Source organism: Amblyomma mixtum, chromosome 4 (assembly GCF_055824585.1).
Source record: "Amblyomma mixtum isolate Tamu chromosome 4, ASM5582458v1, whole genome shotgun sequence".
NCBI classification, from domain to species: Eukaryota; Metazoa; Arthropoda; class Arachnida; order Ixodida; family Ixodidae; genus Amblyomma; species Amblyomma mixtum.
The window spans coordinates 74,842,689-74,865,424 of record NC_143015.1 but is presented as its reverse complement, the minus strand read 5'-3'; the positions used below and the strand labels follow the sequence as shown (position 1 = coordinate 74,865,424).

Below are 22,736 nucleotides of genomic sequence, written 5' to 3'. Positions count from 1 at the left end.
GCGCTCTCCCGTGGATCGGAGGAGACAGCGAGCGGCGGCGGCGCCAACTCATCGCCTGCTTGCCCTTGAGCAGCCCGACAAAGCGGGGGTGGACACGGCTGATTTGTCCCTCCTTCCTGAAGAATTCATCGGTGGCCGGAATGTGCACTGTCTGCCTCCGTGTGGCTATCTCTCTAGAGATCAAAGAAACAGGCACCCATCTCAAGACGCCTCGAAACACATGCTCGCCGGTGCCGCTGTATGTCTGCAACGACGCGTCCCCGGATGCGGCACTTCGCAGATGTGACCCAAAGCTGGAAGCGGGGCCGCTTTTACTCTTTTTGCTGAGCGCACCGCCGCCCCTGGTGTGCGGCCATCACTCACGGTTAGAGTGAGTGATTTTCCAGGGGGGTGCAGCCGCCCCCCCTTGCCCCCCCTCCGGACGCCCATGGATAAGGCATAGAGGCTTTTTAATAGTCGCCATCCATGCTGCAAGTTTCCATATGACGAGTTCTATAATTGTATACGTCTCCACAAGACATTTATACAGTCAGTATGAAGCATATGTAGTTGGTATGGACTATATGGAATAAAGTATAGAACCTTACGGACTCCATAGGACGCCATGTACATTGCATGGAATTCCTATAAAAATAACGTAGAATGCTTATGGACTCCGTGTGGAGAAGACACGGATACCCATATATTTTTCCATATCTTATGGCCTTCATATTCCCAAAATTCTATACAAGCGATTTATATGGAAATTTTCAGTAGACGTTGTAAAACTCAGTGTCCGCGTTTCTTTAAAGCGGTACATGGTTTGACACAGGATGTAGAACACGTATCGTTTACCGAGCCACCTGCAGCAAGTAAAAAAAAAAGGCTCCTTCCATTGTGCCGTCGGCTCCAAGGTAATAGTGGCGCTCAATGAGAACTTTCTCGAAAGCGAGCAGTTCAAAGCTAATGAGTCTACGCTTCATTTTAGCTTGAAGCCGCAGTATACGGCAGTGCTTTAAATGCGCTTGGAAAGAAAAATTAAGGGCGATTGCTTTTGTCCACGTTCGCAGTTGTCAAAGGAACTTGGGTGTACAATAGTTACTGCGGTAGAGATAACGTCGAGGTGTTGACTGCCAGTAAGCTGAGATATGGGATATTTCGCCTAAGATTTTACACAATTTTTAAAAATAAGTTTTTTTACTTAGAACAGCGCTTTCTTCGGCATAGTATTGTCAGTGGTATAGTACCCCAGAATACATCCAAGACATGCTAACTAGCATGCTGGTGAACTGATATTAAGTAGTTACCTTTTTAACTATTACTGCTACGCTCCTTAATTACTGAGAGGCGTGTAGCCCATCGTAATTAGTATCCATAAATGTTCTTAGAATTTCCAAACCGCGGTTGTCCTCGGCGCTGTGGCCGAATAGATTTTGGTTATTTCGAGTAGTTGCATGGGCTGGAGAGGTTGCTTTCCAAACCGCGGTTGTCCTCGGCGCTGTGGCCGAATAGATTTTGGTTATTTCGAGTAGTTGCATGGGCTGGAGAGGTTGCTTTGCCACCAAGCTTCTCGGAAGGAGATGTATTTTGGCGCGTTGTAGCCCATCTTTCTTGAGCCACAAAAAACTTATATGGATATTACTTGCGGTGGGCTGCACGCCTTCAGTAATTGAGCATCCTAACAGTGATAGTTAAAAAATGGCTGAGGCTTAGCTTAGGTTAAGCCTAGTCAGATGCGAAGCATATTGTCGCCGAGTTGCATATCGAGCACGCCGCTTGGCTAGACGTTCTTCACGCTCTTCATCAGCCTCTGTAGCACGCCGCAACTTTTGCTTCTCATTCCAACGAGCAGCCCTGTCTCCAGGAGGCATCTCTATCCCGTGTACGCCTAGCAGAGGCAGGCGCACCCCCTTGGATACCGCCGCTCCAGCATCACGTGTTCACTACAGCGCACCTAGCGGCAGAAGCAGGAAACACATTGGTCGTGACGCCTCGCGCGACGGCGCGAGCTGGGCCCCCGTTTCTCATCTGCTGTGACGTCACGCATCACGTGGTATGACATGGAGGTCACGAAAGGTCAATGGTAACGACACCGCCGCGCTTGAGGAGCTGGGTTGGGCTGTTTTAGTATGCTTCGCATAAAAATAACTATTCAATATTAGTTAGCAAGCCTGCTTGTTAGCACGTCCTGAATCCTGCGGTACTACACCGCTGACAACGCTACGCCGAAAAAAGCACTCTTCCAGCTCGAAAAGCCTATTTTCAAAAATTGTGTAAAGTCATAGGTGAAACACCATGTAGATAACAGCTGCATGGCGAAAGTGGCCACTGTGCAGGTTTTAGGTGGCAGGTGCATGGCAGGTGCATGCGTCAACTCTCAACAAGTGCAGGTGAAACACTGTGCGAGCTTTGAGGTGCAGTTCTGTAACCAGCGCTCTGGTGGTAGACAATCATGTTGATGACACATGGATGAAAGTTTCAAGACCAAGTTTGCGGTGTTTGCACTCGAGTCAGCAAAAACAATAGACACTGCAGATTTCCTTCACTTTCTGAATTAACGTCGCGGTCAAACTTGCGTAGCGCTTTTGAAAAGGATGTGGCTAACAGTGGGAAAAAAGTAAATTTCTATGGCTCCTTCTGGACTTTTGGTCGCGTGATGGCGAATACCTGCCTTAAATAGTCCATGCTTCCCAACTTCAGCGCAAGCATTGCCTCCAGCGTCTAGTATCTATTCCAAGCTGTTCTTTTGATTGCAGAGCTGTGAGCCATTCAATTTCTTCACAGAAGTGTAACGTGCGACTGCACACACTCATCCCGTGTGAAGACGCAGTAAAGTCGTTTATTGCTTAATAAGGCAACGAAGAAACAAAATGCTTTGATCAATCATGCTATCAGGAGAGTGTGACTAGGAACACGTGTGTCACTTCACACATTCAGTTTTTTTCCCCTTCTGTTTGGCGACGCACATTATTGCTTGGATTCATATGACAAACTCTCATTCTTACTGACAAAATTTTTTTTTTTTCACCGCTACCATTACAGTGCTTTAGCCATGTCAAAGGTACCTGCAGTGGGTCAAAAGCCAACAAGGTAAGCACCATACGTGATATGACCGTTTTAGCCGTGCTTTATTTACAACGTTTGTGACGGCAATACAGTGTGACAACAGTACAATACAGATTTGTTATTTTTGCAAGAAGTAACGCATTCCTTGACACCTCCTTTCATTTTTCGTCGACAGGGCCCAGCACTTGTGGACCTGTTCAACACCGTCAGTGTAAGCAAGCTAACTTTCCAAACCTCATATTAAATTGCAATTCCTTCGCAAATCTCTCAACAGCCAAGTCTTCCTGAGTTTTCAGAAATGTCCAGATAAGCGAATTTATGTTTAAACGCTTGAAGCGCGTACTTTTGCACTTGCTTTAACACATATGATGCCGATTTACGAATCGCGAAACTACATCGTTACATTTAGATCCATGTTAAACTCGTCTGGAAGCCTGCATACCAATATCACTCCGTGAAACCGGCAGTATTTCATACAGGAATCTGGAACGTTCCTTCAACAAACTATCCGTCGAAGCTGTGAGCCTTAAAAAAATGGAAACACAGTACACTAGGAGCATGATCGTTATGACGTATAATACGAAGAGCCGTGAGAAAGTATCGACCTAGAGTCGTTTCCTCGTAAGTTGTAATCTAATTTAATGCGAAATTCTTGTATATGGCTCATCGACAGGACAACTCGGCGTCGCCCATAAGTAGCCGCGTCCCACAACTCGCGATTGGTCGACAAAGTATGACGTCATCTAAGACCGGAAATTATGAAATTTTAGCCAGTAATCGTCAGTACTAGCGCTTACAACTGCACCAAATACAAAGGAATAGAATAAAATTATAACATAGTTTAAATAGTACAGTAATATAATTAGATTAGAATCGGAATAGAATTGAAATGCTTTTGCGTTAGTCGCACATAAGTTCCTTAAGTGCGCCCAAAAATTTTTTTTATTGTTCCACTTCTCTCATTCTCCTTAAATGCGTATCTTCTATAATTGTGACACAATTTTAACTTGCTCCATTTAAGGAAGTCAAGGTTTTCTTCCTTTCTTCTGTGGCCTGAAAAACGGCACTGCAAAAAGTAAACCTCAGCTAGAGTATGCTGGTAGGTAGTGAAACGTACCATAACTAAGAAATAAACAAATTCGGATGTTTAGAAGCGACGCCGTAAGAAAGGCCCTGTAGTTGACGACGCTTAAAGAGTGTGCATGCGCGTTTTCTTGGTCCAAGTTGCCTTCGTTTCTCTGCAGCACGATTGCAGTCACATCGTGTCCCAAAAAATACGGCTCCCGAAGCACAAAACATAATTTAAATCATGCGTTTAAGTTTCAAAGCCCTCAACAGTAAGGTGAAAGCCGAAATATATGTCGCGGCGAACAATACAAAAATGCAATGTTTCATTGAATAAACACTTCAGTTTAGTTCTTTAAGACTGCCGTTCGAGGCTAACCAAGGTAAAATATCTAAGCGAATATCTTAACTGTGAAAAGCTGCAGGTACAATGTGGAGGTTGCTGCGTTTATCCTTGTTAAAGAGTCATAAAGATTGCTTATGACAGTTCCCAGATTGCTCGACACTTTCAGTGAGTAGCACTCAACTGTGCATAATTAGAAACGAAAAACGTAGTGCAGACCTTGTTCTTTGTGCTCAAGACTCTTTATTAGTCAAGCTTGCTCTAATAGAGCGTAGGCATTTCCAATATGAATATTTAAACTTTCTCTTCTGACATTCTGGCAGTACCTTTATGCCAAAACGCTGATGACTTCGGACCTTGCACCCCTATTATGTTTACTAGAGCTTCATTTTATAATGTTATATACATCGGTGATGTTATATATAATTGGCTACTGTCGTCGATAAGTTTAACTACTTTTGTAAAAGTATCTTTGGTTCTACTTCATATTTTAATTAGGTTTTGGGCACTCCTTAGTTCGCAGCAACCTCCTCTGCACCTTACTCCTTATATTATACCTCACCTCTGAAACTGAGACTGTTGAAACGAATCAATAAGTAAAGTTGATTCAATAGTACCTATAGCCATGTCCATCATTTTTGGGCAAAAGTTTTGAATATTGGAATATTGTAAGGTGCTGTTTGGAAATATTGAAGGTAACTGCTCATTCTTCCAATGCGTTGCGAAATCTGTTTTTAAAGTTTTTAGTCGCTCGCATCGAGTAGTTAAGACTACCATAGGAAACCAACGGGGAGCGTTTTTGACGACAGCAAAAAAAGTTAATAGCAAAAAGATGCAGGCCTGCCGAGGCAAGATCTGCATGTATATTGACTGCTGTAGTGAAATCTTAACTATATCAAGAAATTGCGTTTATAAACTCTTTCCCATTAAATAATGCTTTTGTACAGAATTGCTGGGTACGCAGCAGCCGAAGAAACGCTGTCTCCACTATAGAAAATAAGGCTGTTATGATCGGGTTCCAAAAAGAGGATATGTTTTACGCCCAAAATTCAGTTCAGTTAACGAGGAAACGCGCGAACAAGCATTAATTTACTTTGGGCATTAAGACAATCATAAAGAAATAATGAAAAGTCGCAAGAATACAGTTTGTTTGGAGAACTAGACCACTAAGACCTCTTTTTCAACGAGGTTTCTCAAAAACTGGTAATGGCTGTCATGCTTCCCGCCGAGCCTTGTCTAAGAGGGACACCGATGACTGCGAACCAGTGGTGGTTCGTTCCCGCTTCGTGTATATAATGGATGCCATTTTCCTTGTCCATTCTTTCCACAACGACGCAGTGCGTCAGTGAAAAGGCCATCGACGCAACCACTCTCGAGGGGATCGCAAGTCTCGTCTGTGGTGTTCTCACCGGACTGGCCAAAGGCGCGAGGGTCATGAGCGGTGGCATTCTGGGCTTGCTACCCTTGGTATGAACTGCCCCGATTGCATTTCGCGAACATTTATGTCCTAGTTTTATGTCGCATTTTTATTTCAATAAGTTATATGAGCAGGGATTGAGCTTTTGTTCGGTTACACGTGCGAAGCGAGCACAAGAAACATCCTACGATTGTTGCAAATTCTGATGGTGAGAATGTCGATGTCATTTCTACCTTTTTATCTTTCTTGTGATTATTGTAAAATTTCTCTTTTAGAACTGCGAATTCTTTGCGTACATATCTGTTTAATGCCGTGTTACTTAAAATGCGTCCCTCTGAGCAATTTGTATGTCCACATTTTGTTCACTTTGTGAAAAAGAAAATTGTTACTCGTGTGGCGAGAAAGACTATTTATATATATTGCTGGCTGCCAGTGCCACACACAAGCACAACTTGCTTAAGCGGCGCAGAACAATGAAAATTTTAATTAGTGGCAGTAAAAGAATGACAATTATTAAAAAAAAAACTAAATAAAAGTAACCGGCCGGCGGCTTGGGCGCTGGACTTTGGTGCACCTTGAATGCGACATGCATGCAGTCATATCTACTTTTAAATAAATAGCACGCATATAATGTCTGATTAATGTGGCCAAAAACGCGGCTACGGCCATCTCATTGAAAGAACACAATAATGCCCTTTATCAAAATGATGTCACAAGCGCGCATGCTTACAGAGTATTACAAATTGGCATAATGAGATTATATAACAATGTACGGTTAAAACGGCGTCCACACATCAAGACGCTCTTATAAGGCCTAAAAAAATGGAATTGGCCTAAGAGAATCATTCGGACAATAAGCGGAATTGACTTCGTAAAGTTTGGTACGCATCCATGAACTAGGCTACGTCGAAAGCACCCATGGAAGGATTGTTATAAGCTCAAAGCGCACTTTTAATGGTTCAGATTGCGGTTTCGACTTCAGCGCGACTAAGCTGCTGACGGCAGCAGTTTTGATGAAATAGTGCTAGAGAAAAAAAAATAGTGGCATCCGTTCATATAAAAATCGCTTATTGGTAGATGAGCTGTGCCGTCTATGGAACAAAAAAAAATAAGGGCCTTACACCCATGAGCGCGATTCAAACCTGCAGTGACGCAAAAATCATGTTTCACTTGATACTACGCCATCGTAGCTTTATTTTTGTTGACTTCTTACTCAGGGTCAAAAAAATTAGGGCAGAGAAAAAATAACAATAGGATTATAATAATATTCAAAGTACAGCTGCAATTGAGGCTTCGCTATGATTCAAAATCTTTTTATGTTTCCCACATTGAGCATGTTGCATCGGTTCCTTGTTGTGCGCTATGGCACCTCTTGTCGATTACCCACTAGCCCTAACCCTAACCTTTCTCCGAATACTGGCATCTACGCCTGTTGCTGGCTGTGAGCATTGTAAAATCCTCTTTGCGAAGCTACCCATTCCAACTCCCCCGCGGAGTTGGAATGCTCATCAGCGTGTAGCGTGACCATTCTCGTTTTTCATACACTGTGAAGGCAGGATACATTGAGTAGTTTGGCACACACCCTTTGTTCTTGATTCGGGCTAGAAAGTGTTGCTTCATCGAAAGTTTCACATGCATTGTTGGCTTCGTGGAAGCTTAAAGCCGTATAGCTGGAGTGCACGCCTGAGGTTTCAGAAAGGTTAGAATGTATGGCGGACTCGATATTTTATTGCTTTTTACCCGATGAAATAATTGTATAACGTTCTGGTAAAATATTTGCACCAGAATGCAGGCTGTTACCACTCAGCATAGCGAGTGAAGAGACTCAATACACATTCCATTTCCACTCGATAGAACGTATGGAGCGAGCCACTGCGCCACAATTGAAATTATGTATTGTGTTTCAATTTGAACGCGGTAGCCAATTTGCTATAGCAACTCAATAGTGAACCTCAATTCCGAGTGAATTTATAATCAACGGTTATATTGATCAGTTTGAATTTAAGGTCCGTCTAAACTCATAAAGTGTTTTGTAAGGGTATACCATATGGCGTGATTGACAGCCCACTTAATATCCCGCTTGTTGAGCTGCCAGCCTCTCGCGGTGTGGCTTGGATGTCGTCTTCATCAACTTCCATCCGTGCGCAAGTCAGTCTAAAAGTAAGAGAACGCGAAAATTTGCACTTGCGAATGCAATTTTGAATGCGTGGCCTGTTTAATGCAAACAACAGCAAAAAAGACGCATACAAGCGCCATCTGACAAACATGCAATAATAATGCGGGAAAGCGGGAAGTTTGAATCAGAACTTCAATTATCATTGGTGCGAATGAAGTGAGCAGAATAAACCAATCCTAGCGCATTGTCAACGGTTGATGGTAACAGAGCACTTTCAAATTCTTTTAGGGGCGCAGTGGAACAACTGCAGCGCCACCTGTGCGCCGCAGGTTGATTATAGCGTGCGATCCTTACGTGACTTGGTTATATCTGGCCAAAGCTGCGCAAGCGACCCGCCTTTTCCAAAAAAGACATAGACGGCGTGTAATGCGAAGGCAAGATAACCGGTGGTCCTTAAGGGTAACGGGGTGGACTCCAAGCGAAGGCAAGCGTAGCAGGGGGCGGCAGAAAGTTAGGCGGGCGGATGAGGTTAAGATGTTTGCGGGGATGAGGTGGCCGCAACTGGCGAAGGACAGGGTTAATTGGAGAGACATGGGAGAGGCCTCTGCCCTGCATTGAGTGCAGTCAGGCTGATGATGATGATGACGGCTAGGCTATGACACTTGTTGAGGTGTTGGCGTAATGAGAGGAGATGTGAGAGCGCCTCTTTCCTAACAGAGGTTAATTACAAGGTCATGGGAGCGGGAGTGGGAAAGCTTGAGCTATAAAGCAGTGGCGAGAAAAGAGCAGAAGGCGAGAGATATTCCTATGTGAAGAGTCTGCAATAAATTAATTGTGCCAGTAAAATATTATTTACAATAAAAAAACCCTTACTGGTAGTGCAGGATAAGGAAAACAAACACTTCAGGTACAGGCGTGGCGTTATAAAAGAACATGGCCTTTATGATGCTGTGATGAGTCCGGGTCGGTAGAAGGGGCTGCTGTAAGAAGTGCAAACTATCCATTCAGCCTGTGTCTATAAATCGTCTAGTTCCGATAACATGTTTTTTTGCATCAGCGTAGTGTAAATGCACTAGTAAATTTTGAGGCGAGCTTCGAGTGACTATTGGCCATTCCTTTTTTTTTAGAAGTGATCGCATGTAATGAGCTATTCGATCTTAATAGTTTAGCTAATATAGGGATCTAATCAAAAACCTTTCGATCACACTCTTTGCGTAGAGCATACTGCGAAAGCAAAGAGAAGGAAAAGGATGCTGAAGTGCTGACACGATGATGCCTTGAGTGCGGCAGGGTTCTGAATTGAAGAGATGGTGTACAAACGTTACACTTTTCAAAGCAGCTGCACGAATTCGGCTGAATAAAATACCACATCTCTCCGCTTTTTCCTTTTGCCTTAATTACTTCCTCCCCTTGAACTGCAGAAGGAAAAATGTCGAGAATATCACGAGGAAGTGATGTTTTTTGATACTGTGTCACGGCAAAAAAAAAGGAAAGTTTATACTCGTAATTCTGCATTCCGTAGCCACTCAACTCTTTTTTTCTTGTTTTTATGCAACATACTATGCTGTTATAACCTTGAGGCTGCTTTCAAGAAGAAAAAAAAGCTTAGACAACCAGCCCCTGTGCTTCTTTGGAAAAGGGCTCACAGTACAAGACAGAACAAACCTTGCGAATTGAAGGCTGAATATTCATGTAAATAAAATGGCTATAGCACACCATGAGGCCTCAGTAGGTAAAGACTGCTAAAGCTCCTGTAGGGCTGGTCGCTGAATCATGCTGACCAGGTCGTTTTTAAGCCGAGTCATCCTCATTTCGAATGCCATCCGCCCGTAAATTTTACCCTCAACGTCCTGCTCTTGGATGTCTATTATTCTAGATTAAGGCGGAAGCCTTTAATGCCTCATCGTTGTAAGCAGGAGTTGTCGACAGAAATGTCACGCTTCTCAATTGGTCGAAACGGTCGTGACGTCACAGTGCGCGAATTTCAAACGGGGTTAATTGTACTTTGGCTGGCAACCATGCAACCAATTAAAGCGATCGTATAGTGATGCTCCAAGTGGGAATGAGTTTAGTTAATTGCTTAATCATCCAATCAGTCTAATTAACCTTTCTAATCAGGCCAGATAAATAAACAAAACCGAGAAGGAAATTGGTCGAGTTCGGGAATCAAACCCCAGTCTCCGGAGTGCGAGACGAGCATGCTAACCACTCCGCCATGCCAGCTAGAAGGTTTAGAATGAACAAAGGCGGGTCTAGCTAATACGGCGTCTTCGTTCACTCCCATCTTCCTCCCTTCCCGTTACGGCGAGGTTCAAGTGTCCACCGAGATATGCGAGACAGGTACATTTCCTTTCCTCAAAAACCAATTTACCGTCGAGCAAGGCGTAGAGCAGAACGGGCGATGGCGTTCTGTGGACTCCCTGGCAGCGTTGCAAGACGCTGTCGCGTTCCACTCTTAGAGGCGAAGCTTAAAATCTTAACCACACATGAGTGACACAAGCAGCAACACCGCGCTTAGGGCTTCCGCCTCACCGCACTTTAGGTCAACAAAGTGCCCCCTGAATATTTTTTGCTTTAATATAGATGTTCAAAAAATGCCCTAAGAAGGACATTGCATCTGAGTTGGAAACACAATAGAGGAACTTCTGACTGTCAGCCGGACGTGCGACCTTTACACTACCGCTCTAGAAGGAGATCGAAAAATGTATGCGCGCCGTCGGCCAGTCGTTGCAATATTTCCGGCTGTGCTGCCTTGTAGATTGCATGCAGCCGGACGAGGAACAGGAGCAATGTATATGATAAAAAATGCAAATAACAGAAAATACGTACACAGGAACAATGAAGGAACCCAAAGCGCAGACTACCAAATAAGGTTTATTCCGCACCGGAGAGGAAATTTATAGAGAACAAAAACGAACCGAAAGAAGGAGATGCATACGCAAACCGCTGGACTCAGAAATAAAAAGAAAAATAACCAAAATGTATTCAAGAATTTTTCGCATGCTCATCACTGAGGGCTGGCTGACACCGATGTTTTCTTTTGGCATAAAAAAAAATCTTCCATGGCATCACGGACGTTTTTTCTTTTACGGAACAGGGCTTTTCTGCCAGATTTTCATAATGAATATTTGCCAGCTCGCCCGGTGTAACAACTCTGTTAGGGCACAAAATAATTGTCCAGTGTTTCTCGTTTTGGCCCATCCTCTAGTTTCAGCGTCTAACCGAAATCTCAGTGACATGTGCATGGTAGTCGTAAAACGGAGATTTCGACAAGTTGGGATTTCCACAATTAAGGTCTTTTTTGTGAGAATGCAAATAGTTTTCACAAATTACGAACTTGGAATTGCCGGTAAATGTCTGACAGAAGGCCTAAAAACTTTCAGTTTTACAAGATTTGGCCATGATATAAACGATTGTTGACCGAGAAAGATAATCGAGTGACTGACTTCGGAATGATAGTGGAGTGTCCGCCAAACGTGGGGGCGCTCATTCCAGCGGTCAGAGCTGCTCTTAGAATATCTGGAAACGGGCTAGAATACCTTAGAATGGCTGCGCTTGCAATAATTTGCTTTTGCACTATGACATTTCGCTTCGTTTCATGTGCGTGGAAGGCAAAACAACATACATCTGTCATGAAGGCCGAACAATGTTAGCTGTACGAAAGCTGGGATCCAGCTTTGCGCATGATAGGTGACACTGAAAACAAAGTGACGGATTTAATATCACCGCACACTTGTGGACTAAAAAAAAGGGCCCTGAAATGTGGTGGCTTTGCTTCTTTCTAAAACAAATGCTGTCAGTCAAGCATTGCTCTGTGTAGGCGAACTCCCCTTACAAAAAAGGTCTATTGACAGTGTGTAGACTTCTTATAGACTCTATCGTCTTTCTATACATTTCTTTTTGTATATTCATAGCCTATAGATTGTCTATAGAGAAAAGTCTACTAAAAGTGTATGGCTAAAGTAATCTATAGTAATCTATAGTAAAGTAATCTACTAAAGTAATCTATAGATTGTCTACAGACTGTATATAGCATTGGTATTGCCTACAGATTGTAAGATTTTTCTATAGAGAGTCTATAGACTCTAAATATTTTTGTAAGGGGGACCTTCTGGAGAGTGAGGTAGCTTTGGCTAGGCTCCAGACCTTCAACACAAAATGGGTCAGCGCCGTGTGAGTTGGGGTGCGAACACTATACATCCACTTAGCTTTAAATATTGAGCACAACTGGTTCACGAAGTAGTTTGTGCCTTCTTTGAGTTTTTTTAAATAAGGACGAGCCTTGCACGTCTCAAAGGATCACCTTTCAGTGTGCTGTATATAATTCTCTGTGACGGACGTTCGTCACGGCAAGCCATGATAATGGGCGCGCAAACTCCTTGAAACCGCAGTGCCCTTTCTAATGCCTGCTCACGGCAGAACAAATGCATCATGTATGAAGCCTCTTGTTCATGCAGCTTCGTCTATTATATCTTTCGAGTAGCGCCAAACGATCTGGATTTGCTGTCGGAAGACTGCAGAAGCTCAGCCGTTAGGAACGCAGATCCTCAAAATGTTTATAACAGCGTCCAGGTTTTCTGACTGTAGATATCTGAAAAATGCGCCGTGTTACTTTGTGTAACTTTGAGATTTTGCTTTTACTATAGAAAGTCTCATCTAATATGTAGCCTGAACAGGCAACACCATTTTTTCTTTACGTTCACAAAGTTTCTGCCAAATCATGAGCACAGCAAAGGAAAACACCGATTTAATCGAGGGGTTAAGAATTTGGGGGACTGATAACTTCATGACAAGAATATAAAGGCAATGTTTACCTGTCTCAAAACCAATCTTGCGAATGTAAATTACGCTCTGATAAATCACACTTCGACCCTGTCAGTAGAGTTAAGGCGGCTAAAGTCAAGTTGTCATGCCAAAATATCTTGTCTTTTCTTTTCAGCCCATACCTGGAATTTCGTCCGGATCGGGGACCTCTGTCTCTTCCAACAACGACGGCCTAGTCTCTACTTTGCTGGGAGGCTTGACGGGTTCTGGATCGGATTCTACATCCGGAAACGATGACAAACCAAAAGGCCTAGTGTCTACATTAGTAGGTGGCTTGACTGGTTCGGGATCGGACTCTACATCCGAAGACAATGACAAGCCGAAAGGCCTCGTGTCGACTTTGATAGAGGGCCTCACAGGTTCTGGATCGGATTCCACATCTGGAAGTGATGACAAACCAAAAGGCCTAGTGTCTACATTAGTAGGAGGTTTGACTGGTTCGGGGTCGGACTCTACATCCGAGGACAATGACAAGCCAAAAGGCCTTGTGTCAACTTTGGTTGGGGGCCTGACTGGTTCTGGATCGGATTCCACGTCCGGAAACGATGACAAACCTGACAAACCAAAAGGCTTAGTGTCGACATTAGTTGGAGGCCTGACTGGTTCTGGATTGGATTCCACATCCGGAAGCGATGACAAACCAAAAGGCATAGTGTCGACAATAGTAGGAGACCTCACTGGCTCTGGATCGGATTCTACATCCGAAAACGATGACAAACCAAAAGGCCTAGTGTCTACATTAGTAGGAGGCTTGACAGGTTCGGGATCGGACTCGTCATCAGAAGACGATAACAAGCCAAAAGGTCTTGTCTCGAGTTTGGTGGGAGGCTTGACTGGTTCTGGGTCGGACTCGGCATCTGAAGATGACAAGCCGAAAGGCCTTGTTTCATCTCTTTTAGGAGGCTTGACTAGCTCCGGGGCGGAGTTGGAATCACAGAAAGAAACTGAATCGGGATCTTCCTCCGACGGGAATGACGCGGATTCCACTACTGAGGACAAAGAAAAACCGCATGGCCTTCTCTCACTGCTTGTGGGTCGTTGACTTGCTAGCAGTTCATTGACTAGTTCTTGTCTTTAAGCGAGACAATAGTCTACCTCGGATTTTTTTAAGTACGACAGTCACATTTATATCATAGTCAGAGAACGAATGCAGAAAAGCAGATACGATACTTTACCTTTGTGCTGGCGTTATTGTATTGTAAACTTTATTGGCACACTGCAGTAATCAGGAGCACGAGTTAAATGTGACTATATGTTACCGGAACGGGTATTTCTATGCAGGAATTTTCGACAACTGCCTCAGGTGAAAACAGCTTACATTTTCATCTGAAATGGGTACTGGGACAGCCAGATTTGCTGCGTGCATTTTTTTATCATACCCGCTCAGAACATAAATTGCTTCGGCGTATATGGTGTGCCCTAGTGCTTCCAGGCATTTACGCGGAGAACCAGCTTGATTTTCGCAAATAAAGTGAGAATAGCGGAGAATTTTTCTGACAGCAACAATGTGTTCATTGATTAGGCCGTACGGGTAAGTTCAGTAAACTGTACATTGTAAGGAAAGTAAATGTAGTAAAATGTATTTTGTGCACCAACTCTGTGTAGTCTGTGTTGGTATAAAATGTTGTTCATTTGACAAACTTAGAAGTGTTGAGTGTAAATAGATCATAAAGTAATACCCACAAATCAAAATCACGCCCCTCCTCTTCCTATTTGGTTGATCTCGCCGTTGCTTTAAAAAGTCAATATGTCTGACCCACTAGCACAAGTGGAACTTCTGCTGCGATCACTGCGTGAGACCATAGTCTGAGCGCACATTGGAATGAGTAGCAGTTTTAACGATATCAGTTACGTTGGCTGTAGCATCTAATACGTTTCGGCGTTCAGTGCGGACTTGTAGCATAACTCGTATTCTAATTCCCTTGAGGATGAGAAGTACGGGCACACCTGCAATGCCGAAACTGTCTGCGCATGCGAAGTGATGATGAGTCATAGGTGGAAGTGATAGCGCTACGTCCTATGTGAAAAGTCTGTAGAAAAATCTTTCATTTATAGTTTATTCTTTCATGGCGCTGTTTGTATGAACAAAGAGACATGTGAAGCACAGATAAGATAGTTAGCGAGCTGCAACAATAGACCATTACTGCTGCCACAGGTAACACCAACGCCCCAGGCGGAGACAGAATCGCCACCAGGATCGACGCCGCCTCTAGAGCCGCAGCCAGAACTCCAGTCGAATGAGTCATCTGAGTTAAAGACTCCTCAGGATGTGCCTCAGCAGAACTCTAGTTTCGAGCAGGACACTAATGCGCAAACGTTGCCATCACGTCCCCAAGAACAGAGTCCACAGTCAACGGGGTCCGCGTCGCAGCCGGCGTCAGGTACAATGGTAAATACGACAAGCTCCAGTTCAGAGCCTCAGACCGAGCCGCAGCTGGAGCCTCAAGAGCAGCCAACGTCGGGGTCACCACCACAGAGCAAACCGCAGCAAGAATCCCAGCCTCAAACACAACAGCCACAGCCGTATTCACAGCTACAGTCTGAGCAAGAGCAGCAGCAAGAATCGCAGACGCAAACTCAACAGCCACAGTCGGAGTCACAGCAACAGCCCGAGCAAGAGCCGCAAATTACGTCGCAGAATCAACCTCTTCTTCAGAGTGAATCCGAAGGTGAAGGACCGCAAGCTACCCAAGAGGGCTCAGAGGCGGTAGGACAAGGAACCACGAACGACTCGCAAGCTCAACAGAGCGTTGGTAGCGATGATAACTCCGAGCCTCAGGGCGAGCCACATCAGCCCGATGAGGAGCCGGAGACTCAGACCACGCCCATTTCTAAAGAGTCTGAAACTTCGACTGAAGCACCTCAGAGTCAGCAGACTCAACCTGAGCCTGTCCCTGGGGTGACGACTACGAAGAAACCTCAACCGAAAGGACTTGTCGGATCTTTGTTAGGAATCCTTGGTTAAATAGACAACAGTAGGAATTGTGATTTGATTATAACCGCTGACCAGTTCTTGGTGCGACAACATTTTGTATGACAGTGAAGAAGACAGATGCCTTACTTGCGTTTTGCCTGGCTCTTTGCTATTTTCTTTTCGAGTGCCTTAAGTTCTAATACTATTGAATGAATGGACACCTTTGTTGGCATTTATCCGGCTTTTTCTTTTGCTGCTGTCGTGCATTCACGGATCTCTCAGTTTGATATACTTCCACACTAAAAGCCAGAAAATTAAATTATAAATTCCCGTCGACCTTTACCAACATATTAAAAAGAAATTGGGGATATCTGAAGCGGCTAAAGAAATTGGGTCAGAGGTATAGCTAGTTTTAACTCTCCCATCTCAGAAGCTAAGGATTAACTATGGGCGCCGTGATTTTTATGACCAACTTAAAAATTTAATTTAGGAGACATTTTATAGATGACTGTCTAGCATTCGTGACTCCTTGCACATATGTAAAAAAAAAACTATATAGCATGAGAAAATGAGATCATAAATCAGCAGAAAACAGAAATGAAATGCGATTTAGGTATTCGAGTTACGCCGTTAAAAATTCTAGGGACACTTAAGTAGCCGTTAGCGGTGTAATGCTATAGCATGCAACTACTTCCGCCAGGCTGTGCAAGACTGTTCTCGCGAGCCATCTCATGGGGCTGCGGCGAGATTGTACGGTCCTCGGCAGCGTTTGTAGTTCGAGCAACCACCGCATGGCGGCACGATGCCGCGGCAGGGAATGAGAATTAGTGCGCTGCACGGGCTCGGGCCGGCCCGAAAGCCCGGGCCCGGCCTGGCCCGGCCCGCAGGCCGGGCCGGGCCGAGATATGATTAGTTTAGCCGGGCCTGGGCCGGGCCCGGGCCTGAAGTTGCGGGCCCGGGCCGGGCTCGGGCTTAAAGCTGCGGACGCGAGCCGGGCTTGGGTCTATATAGAAATGGCTGGTGTCCGACTATTCATTCACTATGCAGAGTGAAGTACACAACTGTGGCATTGGAGCAGCGATACGGATGAGCTCTGGGTTATAGTACGGGCTGAGAAAAAACGAAGCTTTATTCTTTGACTTATTTATTTCCTTATTTCCACGCCGTGGTGGCTTAGTGGTCAAGGCGCTTGATTACTGAGCCAAGGAACCAGGGTTTGCTCCTAGCCTCGGCGGCCGCATTTCTATTCAGGCGACCAGCGTAACAGCCATGTACCATCTCTCTCAAAAGTAACCAGGCTAGCTTGTGTAGTGGAGCCCTTGCCACTTTAGGATCCTAAAGACCAAAAGTTGTTGAAAGGTAAGAAGACCCCCAGTCCTTACCTTTAACGACCATTACAGCTTCAAGGAAGTTGTAAGGGCTCCACTGTACGAGCTAGAAGCAAACCGTGCAGCCTGGTGACTTTTGACAAAGACTGTACTTTGTAGTATCATTGCTCGTTGAAGAAACCCAGGTGGTCGAAATGATCCGGAGCCCTCTGCTTCGGTGTCTCTCACAGCCTGACTCCCCTTGGGCTCTTAATCCCCAAAAACATAGCTTTTATTTTATAGCTATATTTTTCTCATGTGAGAAAATTCACAAACTAAAGCGCGCTTGGTTTTCTTTTTGATCATCTGACCGGAAAGTCTCATAAATGAAATAGCCACAAAAGCTCATGAGAGTTTGTAAATCTCATCTCATAACCACATCTATACCTCCTCGCTTCTTCAGCCTGGTTGACATGACAAATGTTTTGCCCTGTAAGTTATCACGAGGTTCATGCGTTATCTTCTGCTCCACCAGCCAGAGAAAAATTTAACCGGTCTTAATTGGCCACTGATCGTTCGTCATCCCAAAACATACCTATACACTATCAGAAATGCATTCATGAAGGACATATTAGTTTAGGACACTTATAGTCATCAAACCACGCACCGTGAAATACTCAAGCCTTTTAGCTTTTCGTTTCTGCTGAAAGGAGACCAGTTCGGCTATGAGTTCAGCCTGTGAGATCGCATTCACTAAAAAAAATGTCATTCTACTGCTTGCTAGGCAGCTTTAATGTTTATACTTCGCGGGCGCTAAAATATAACTGATTAAAATCATGGGGGAACGCAAATTAGTCTATTACGCGTGTATGCAGCCCTTTTTATTTGGCTCTCGGAACTTCCGAGTTTATATTTGCGCACCTACACGAGATCACTGTCCAAAAGAGGGCCTGGCGAGCATTACTCTTAATCACTTTCTTCTGAGTTAAAAAGAACCAACTTTCTGCAAGCGAAACTGTGGTTTCATAACCTCTGTCGGCCAGTTTCTTATCGGTCTAGTAGCAGTCTACTTGCTCAGAGTGAGCAGTATACCTCAAGCGTTACTCTGAAACGGGCCGGGCCGGGCCCGGGCTGGGCTTCACTCCGGGATTCACGGGCCGGGCCGGGCCCGCTAGAGCGATAATTTAGCGGGCCTGGGCCGGGCCCGGGCTTGAAGCCGCGGGCCTGGGCCGGGCTCGGGCTTCAGGTCTCGGGCCCGGGCCGGGCTTGGGCCTCAGATTGAGGCCCGTGTAGTGCTCTAATGAGAATTGCCAACACAGTAAACAAAAAATAGTAAAGAAAGAAAAGCTGAGCATGGTGTCAATTGCCACCACCCCGTTTCAAAGGGGGCGCTCCTATCCATCCTTCCATCCATCCATCCATGCATCAATCCATCCAATCCACGAAGCACTAGAGTTTCGGTATAGCCAACTGGACATGCTCAATTTTCAAAAATGTCGGAAAAAGTAAGACGGCTAGAAGATTAGTGGTGAAGGTCAAGGGAATAGGAAAGGGCAGAAAATTGCCACTTAGTCCAAACATACTGAGCCCGGTAGGAATTAATGGCTAGGTGACATTTGTCACCACCTCTATAGAAATGAGTCGCTAATAATTTTCTCTATATCTGTCTACAGGAAAAATACCAAAGGGGATGACAGGTAAAAACTCAGAAGGTAAAAACTGGATTAATTTAATAGAAAAGAAGCAGAGTGTACAAATATGTTGAAATTGAAAAAGGCAGGTCACAAAAGAATCGTTCCAAAATAAAGGAACAGTGCCCTATTCATCAAAGCTAGACCAGGGTGTCTTAGAACGCGAGGCCACAAAAATAAATTTAACCAAGAATATGACAAATGTGCAGTGTGGGGTAAATCTCTAGAAAAAATTGAACATCTTACACTGGAATGTTGTGCTATCCACCCGGATGTCAATGCAGGCACAGTTACTCTTCCTGGGGCTCTAGGGCTTAGACATAACGATAGTCATGTGCATGAATATGCGGTAGAAGTTTTCAAAAAGCGATTTTATGAGTGGTGGCTTTAAAGCAGAGTGCTGACATAAGGTTAAAAGTGTAGGAATAAGAATGCATCTAAAGAAAATTTCCATTTTATAGACCAAGTTGCTACACCATTAAATATATATAAAGAAAAAAAAATCCCAGCATTCTTGTAATTGTCCCCATTCCGTTACAAAGGGTGCGCTCCAATCTTTTATCTATCCATCCACGCTGCTTTCGGCTCCTCGTATGCATAGGCTGTATTTATTGGCGACATCAAATGGTGGCATTGATTGGTCATCTTAACTAGAAGTTAATGCCTACTCTACGATGCGAAACGCTCACACAAGTTCTCTTTTTATCGTACCCTACCCTATCTCCTTCATGATCGAGGCGTAGCGGCTCGCGTCCCGGCTAGACCATTTTTGTTTTTCAGCAGAAGCTTTTGAATTATCCACGCGAGGTCGTATGGCTGTTACGTCATGACACTCTTGGCCGATCCGAACTATCGTCACAGTACCGAACCTCGGGTTTTCTTCCCAACGGGACCTCTGACGTTATCAAGATAAAATCTCGGTTTAGGTTACTATGCCGGACAGGACGAAATGCACGCGAGGTATACAACTTATTACAGAAGGAGTGAAATCTCTACTCGAAGCATAGAATTGAAATGGTTCTCATGTAAAAAAGTGCCCCAAGTGCTCGTACTGAATGTCAAGCGTACATATATGCTGTTACTGCATTGAAATGCTGCATAGATTTTAATCCGTTAAATAATGCTTCTATGTTTTTGCTTTTGTCACGCTGTCGAGAGAAATGCGCACTATACGGTACACGTTGGCACACACTAAATCTACTGCTGTGAATGCTCCAGTTGATTGTAAGACATCACCATGTATACTGGACCGCATTAATTGTGCGCAATTTTGCATGATCACTGAAGAAATGTAATCAGGACGGGCTTGCTCAAACATATAGAGAAACGGGAATGGAGAGAGCAACAAAAAACTCACCTCAGTTTCCATTTGAACTCTATCGAGCGTGCACATTGCCCATATAATCTCGATCTAGCAAGATTGCTCATGTCACACCGTCACTAATCTGCGTTCTCGCTCTACCGACAGCGGACAGGATAGGTCAAACGTGACCATGGGGCTTTGAGAATATGTGATACGCGGATCGTAGAAGGGTGTAAGCGGCAAAAAGTTTCGCATACAGCTGGATATTGTTGTAAATTTACCCGGTACTTCCAGAGAAGGCTCACAATGATTAATAAAAGACGGAACATTGAAGCGGAATCCCAAAACCACATGCGTGCTTAAAGGGTGCATGCAAAGCAATGCAAAAGAGTAATGATGCAAAAGAAGAGCCGATTTCGTATTGCATGTGCATTGCATGAAAGCGGACGCTAGATTTGGAGGCAATGCACTTATGGCTTGAGTAACAGCCATTATCAGTCAAGGAAACGAAGCTAACAATGCGACAAGTAGGGCTAGTTGGTGTTTCATCTTTGGATCTGTGGCAGAAATGCGCTGAGTATGAAAACGAGGCGCTTCGTTCACTCCTGTCTCGTCTCGTTTTTCTGTGGCATTTCTGCCACAGATTTAAAGGAAATGAAGTTAAGACAAGCTCCCCCCCTATTAAGTAGGTAATGCTAATCATGCAGTTTAATCTGCTTACGAGTGCATCAATAGAAATCAGAAATATCTGTGTCAATATGCTACAATTCCAGACAAAAAATACCAGTTGAAATTGGCCAAAACACTGTCGGCACCAAATGGAAGCCGACTGGTTGGTTCCAGTTGGTCCCATGTTTACTTGTCATGCCCAAATGATCGTTTTGACTTGAAATTGCTGAAAGGAAAAAAAAAACACATTTTGCACACTGGGAAAACCGGAACGAGAGAACTTTCATGAAAGTAACTTTTCAGTTTAGCTGGCGTAGGAAGGTTTCGCCTTATTCATTTCCAAAATGTTCTGATTCCTTCTGTTCTGAAATGCCTTCGATCCTCTTGCCTTCTAAACGTAAGCCTTCCCCTCAGATTCTTACCACAAATGCTTTGAAGGATAGCGGCAATTAATTAAACGTTCGGGCCGGTATACAACAAAAACGAGGGCACTGAGGCCCGTCGGATGAACAGCTGTGCCCAAGTCCTTGTCATTTGGCTGCTGTGTCACATTCTACTCACGTACGCCGGCCAGCCGAACAGCTGGCGAAGGGAGACCGTGACCTGGCTTTGGAAATCGAGACAGGTTGCGGCCAGATCGTGTTGGAGCAATGATGGGCGTTCATGCACAGAGGACAACACCTGGATTCATGGACAATCCACTCAACGTTGAAGGCCACGCTGTTGACTGTAACGGGTGTCTCCCAGTCTGAACATGCCTGACGAGTAACACACCCGCAAGTAGTGTTTGCAGCGTTGCCAAGATAAAACCACGCGACACAGAACAGGCGCAGCATGATACGAAAAGGGTGAACGTGTAGCTCAAATATTATTGTAAAAACAGGAGGATATAATATCCATCAATCTCTGAAAAAATAACTAACAAAGCGTCACAGACACACGTATAAAGCATCGCCTTAATAACATGACGTCAGGATGAAGATTAGTATTTTTTGCCGATAATAAAGTAATATGTACGGTAAATTCACGAACTTCGTAACCTAAACTACCACGATTTCTCGAGTTATATGATTGCTGTGATTATACAGAATCGCGCTGCTGTCTAATCACAGTTGGCTGCCTAGCGTTCATTTTACTAAAAAATTCATTCCGTGCCTAAAAGAATAACAAATTCAGGCAAACTTCCTCCATACTCTTGTGTATCAGTGGCGCGAAGCCGGAATGGTCAGTAACGAAGAAATGATGCAGTACTGAGCTCCAGTTAGGGCTTTGCCGTACAAGTGACAGCGCTTAGAGCTCGCAGTACTGAAATATATTAACAACAGGTAGGGACCGGGTTAGGGCAACAACGTTATACTTAAATACTCTATTTAGTCGCGTTTAGGCCTACTTATTTTGTTTTAATTTTCAAAATCCCGCTCTCCGAACCAAATCGGCTGAAAAGTAAGTGAAAGCTGGTCAGGACAAGGAGTGAACGCCAGGGATGTTGCTGCAGAAAGCAATGCCTTCGACCGCTTTGCATCCTTTCGAAAGGCCGTTGGTACCGTTGCTGCTGCTCAAAGATTTCACTATGGAAACGCAAGGCATAATACCACCTGCACTTCGTCTACATCTTCTACACTAAACCAGCGTCCACACACGCACCGGCACATCTATAACGTCTAACAAAGCTTGAACTGCCCGTTTGTAATATTTGATTCCTATTGTATACTCACATAATTTGACTGCATTATTATGTCCTACTTCAAAATTGATACTTTGCTGAATGCATGTTGTGGTGGTGTCATTTTATACTGGCATTTTCACACCCCGTTCCCCCACTATATTGCTGCGCCTGATGACGGGGGTAAATAAATTAACGAAAAAACTCGGGGCCTTCTTAAACGTATTCATAAAGATAATGCGAGAGCATGTAGAACTTGGTTCAACCTCCTCAATATTCAAAACGGCCCCCCAAGTCTGAAAATGGATCCGCCCCAGAAAATGGATTAAGGAGCATTAGTTAGTGAATTGAGGTGGATTAGTCCAATAGCAGGTGCTTA

At 44.3% G+C, this 22,736-nt stretch overlaps 1 protein-coding gene across 1 annotated transcript in view; it reads left to right on the top strand.

The window, feature by feature from the left end:
* LOC149347052 (uncharacterized) overlaps positions 1-15,824 on the top strand; it is a 58,055-nt gene extending 42,231 nt beyond the window's left edge. The window contains exons 7-11 of the mRNA XM_089541474.1: positions 3,022-3,069; positions 3,221-3,256; positions 5,792-5,920; positions 12,926-13,840; positions 14,966-15,824. Of these exons, the coding sequence (XP_089397600.1) occupies positions 3,022-3,069; positions 3,221-3,256; positions 5,792-5,920; positions 12,926-13,840; positions 14,966-15,775 (1,938 nt within the window). The 3' untranslated portion in view covers positions 15,776-15,824. The remainder of the gene's footprint in view (positions 1-3,021; positions 3,070-3,220; positions 3,257-5,791; positions 5,921-12,925; positions 13,841-14,965) is intronic.
* The last annotated feature ends 6,912 nt before the right edge of the window (positions 15,825-22,736 follow it).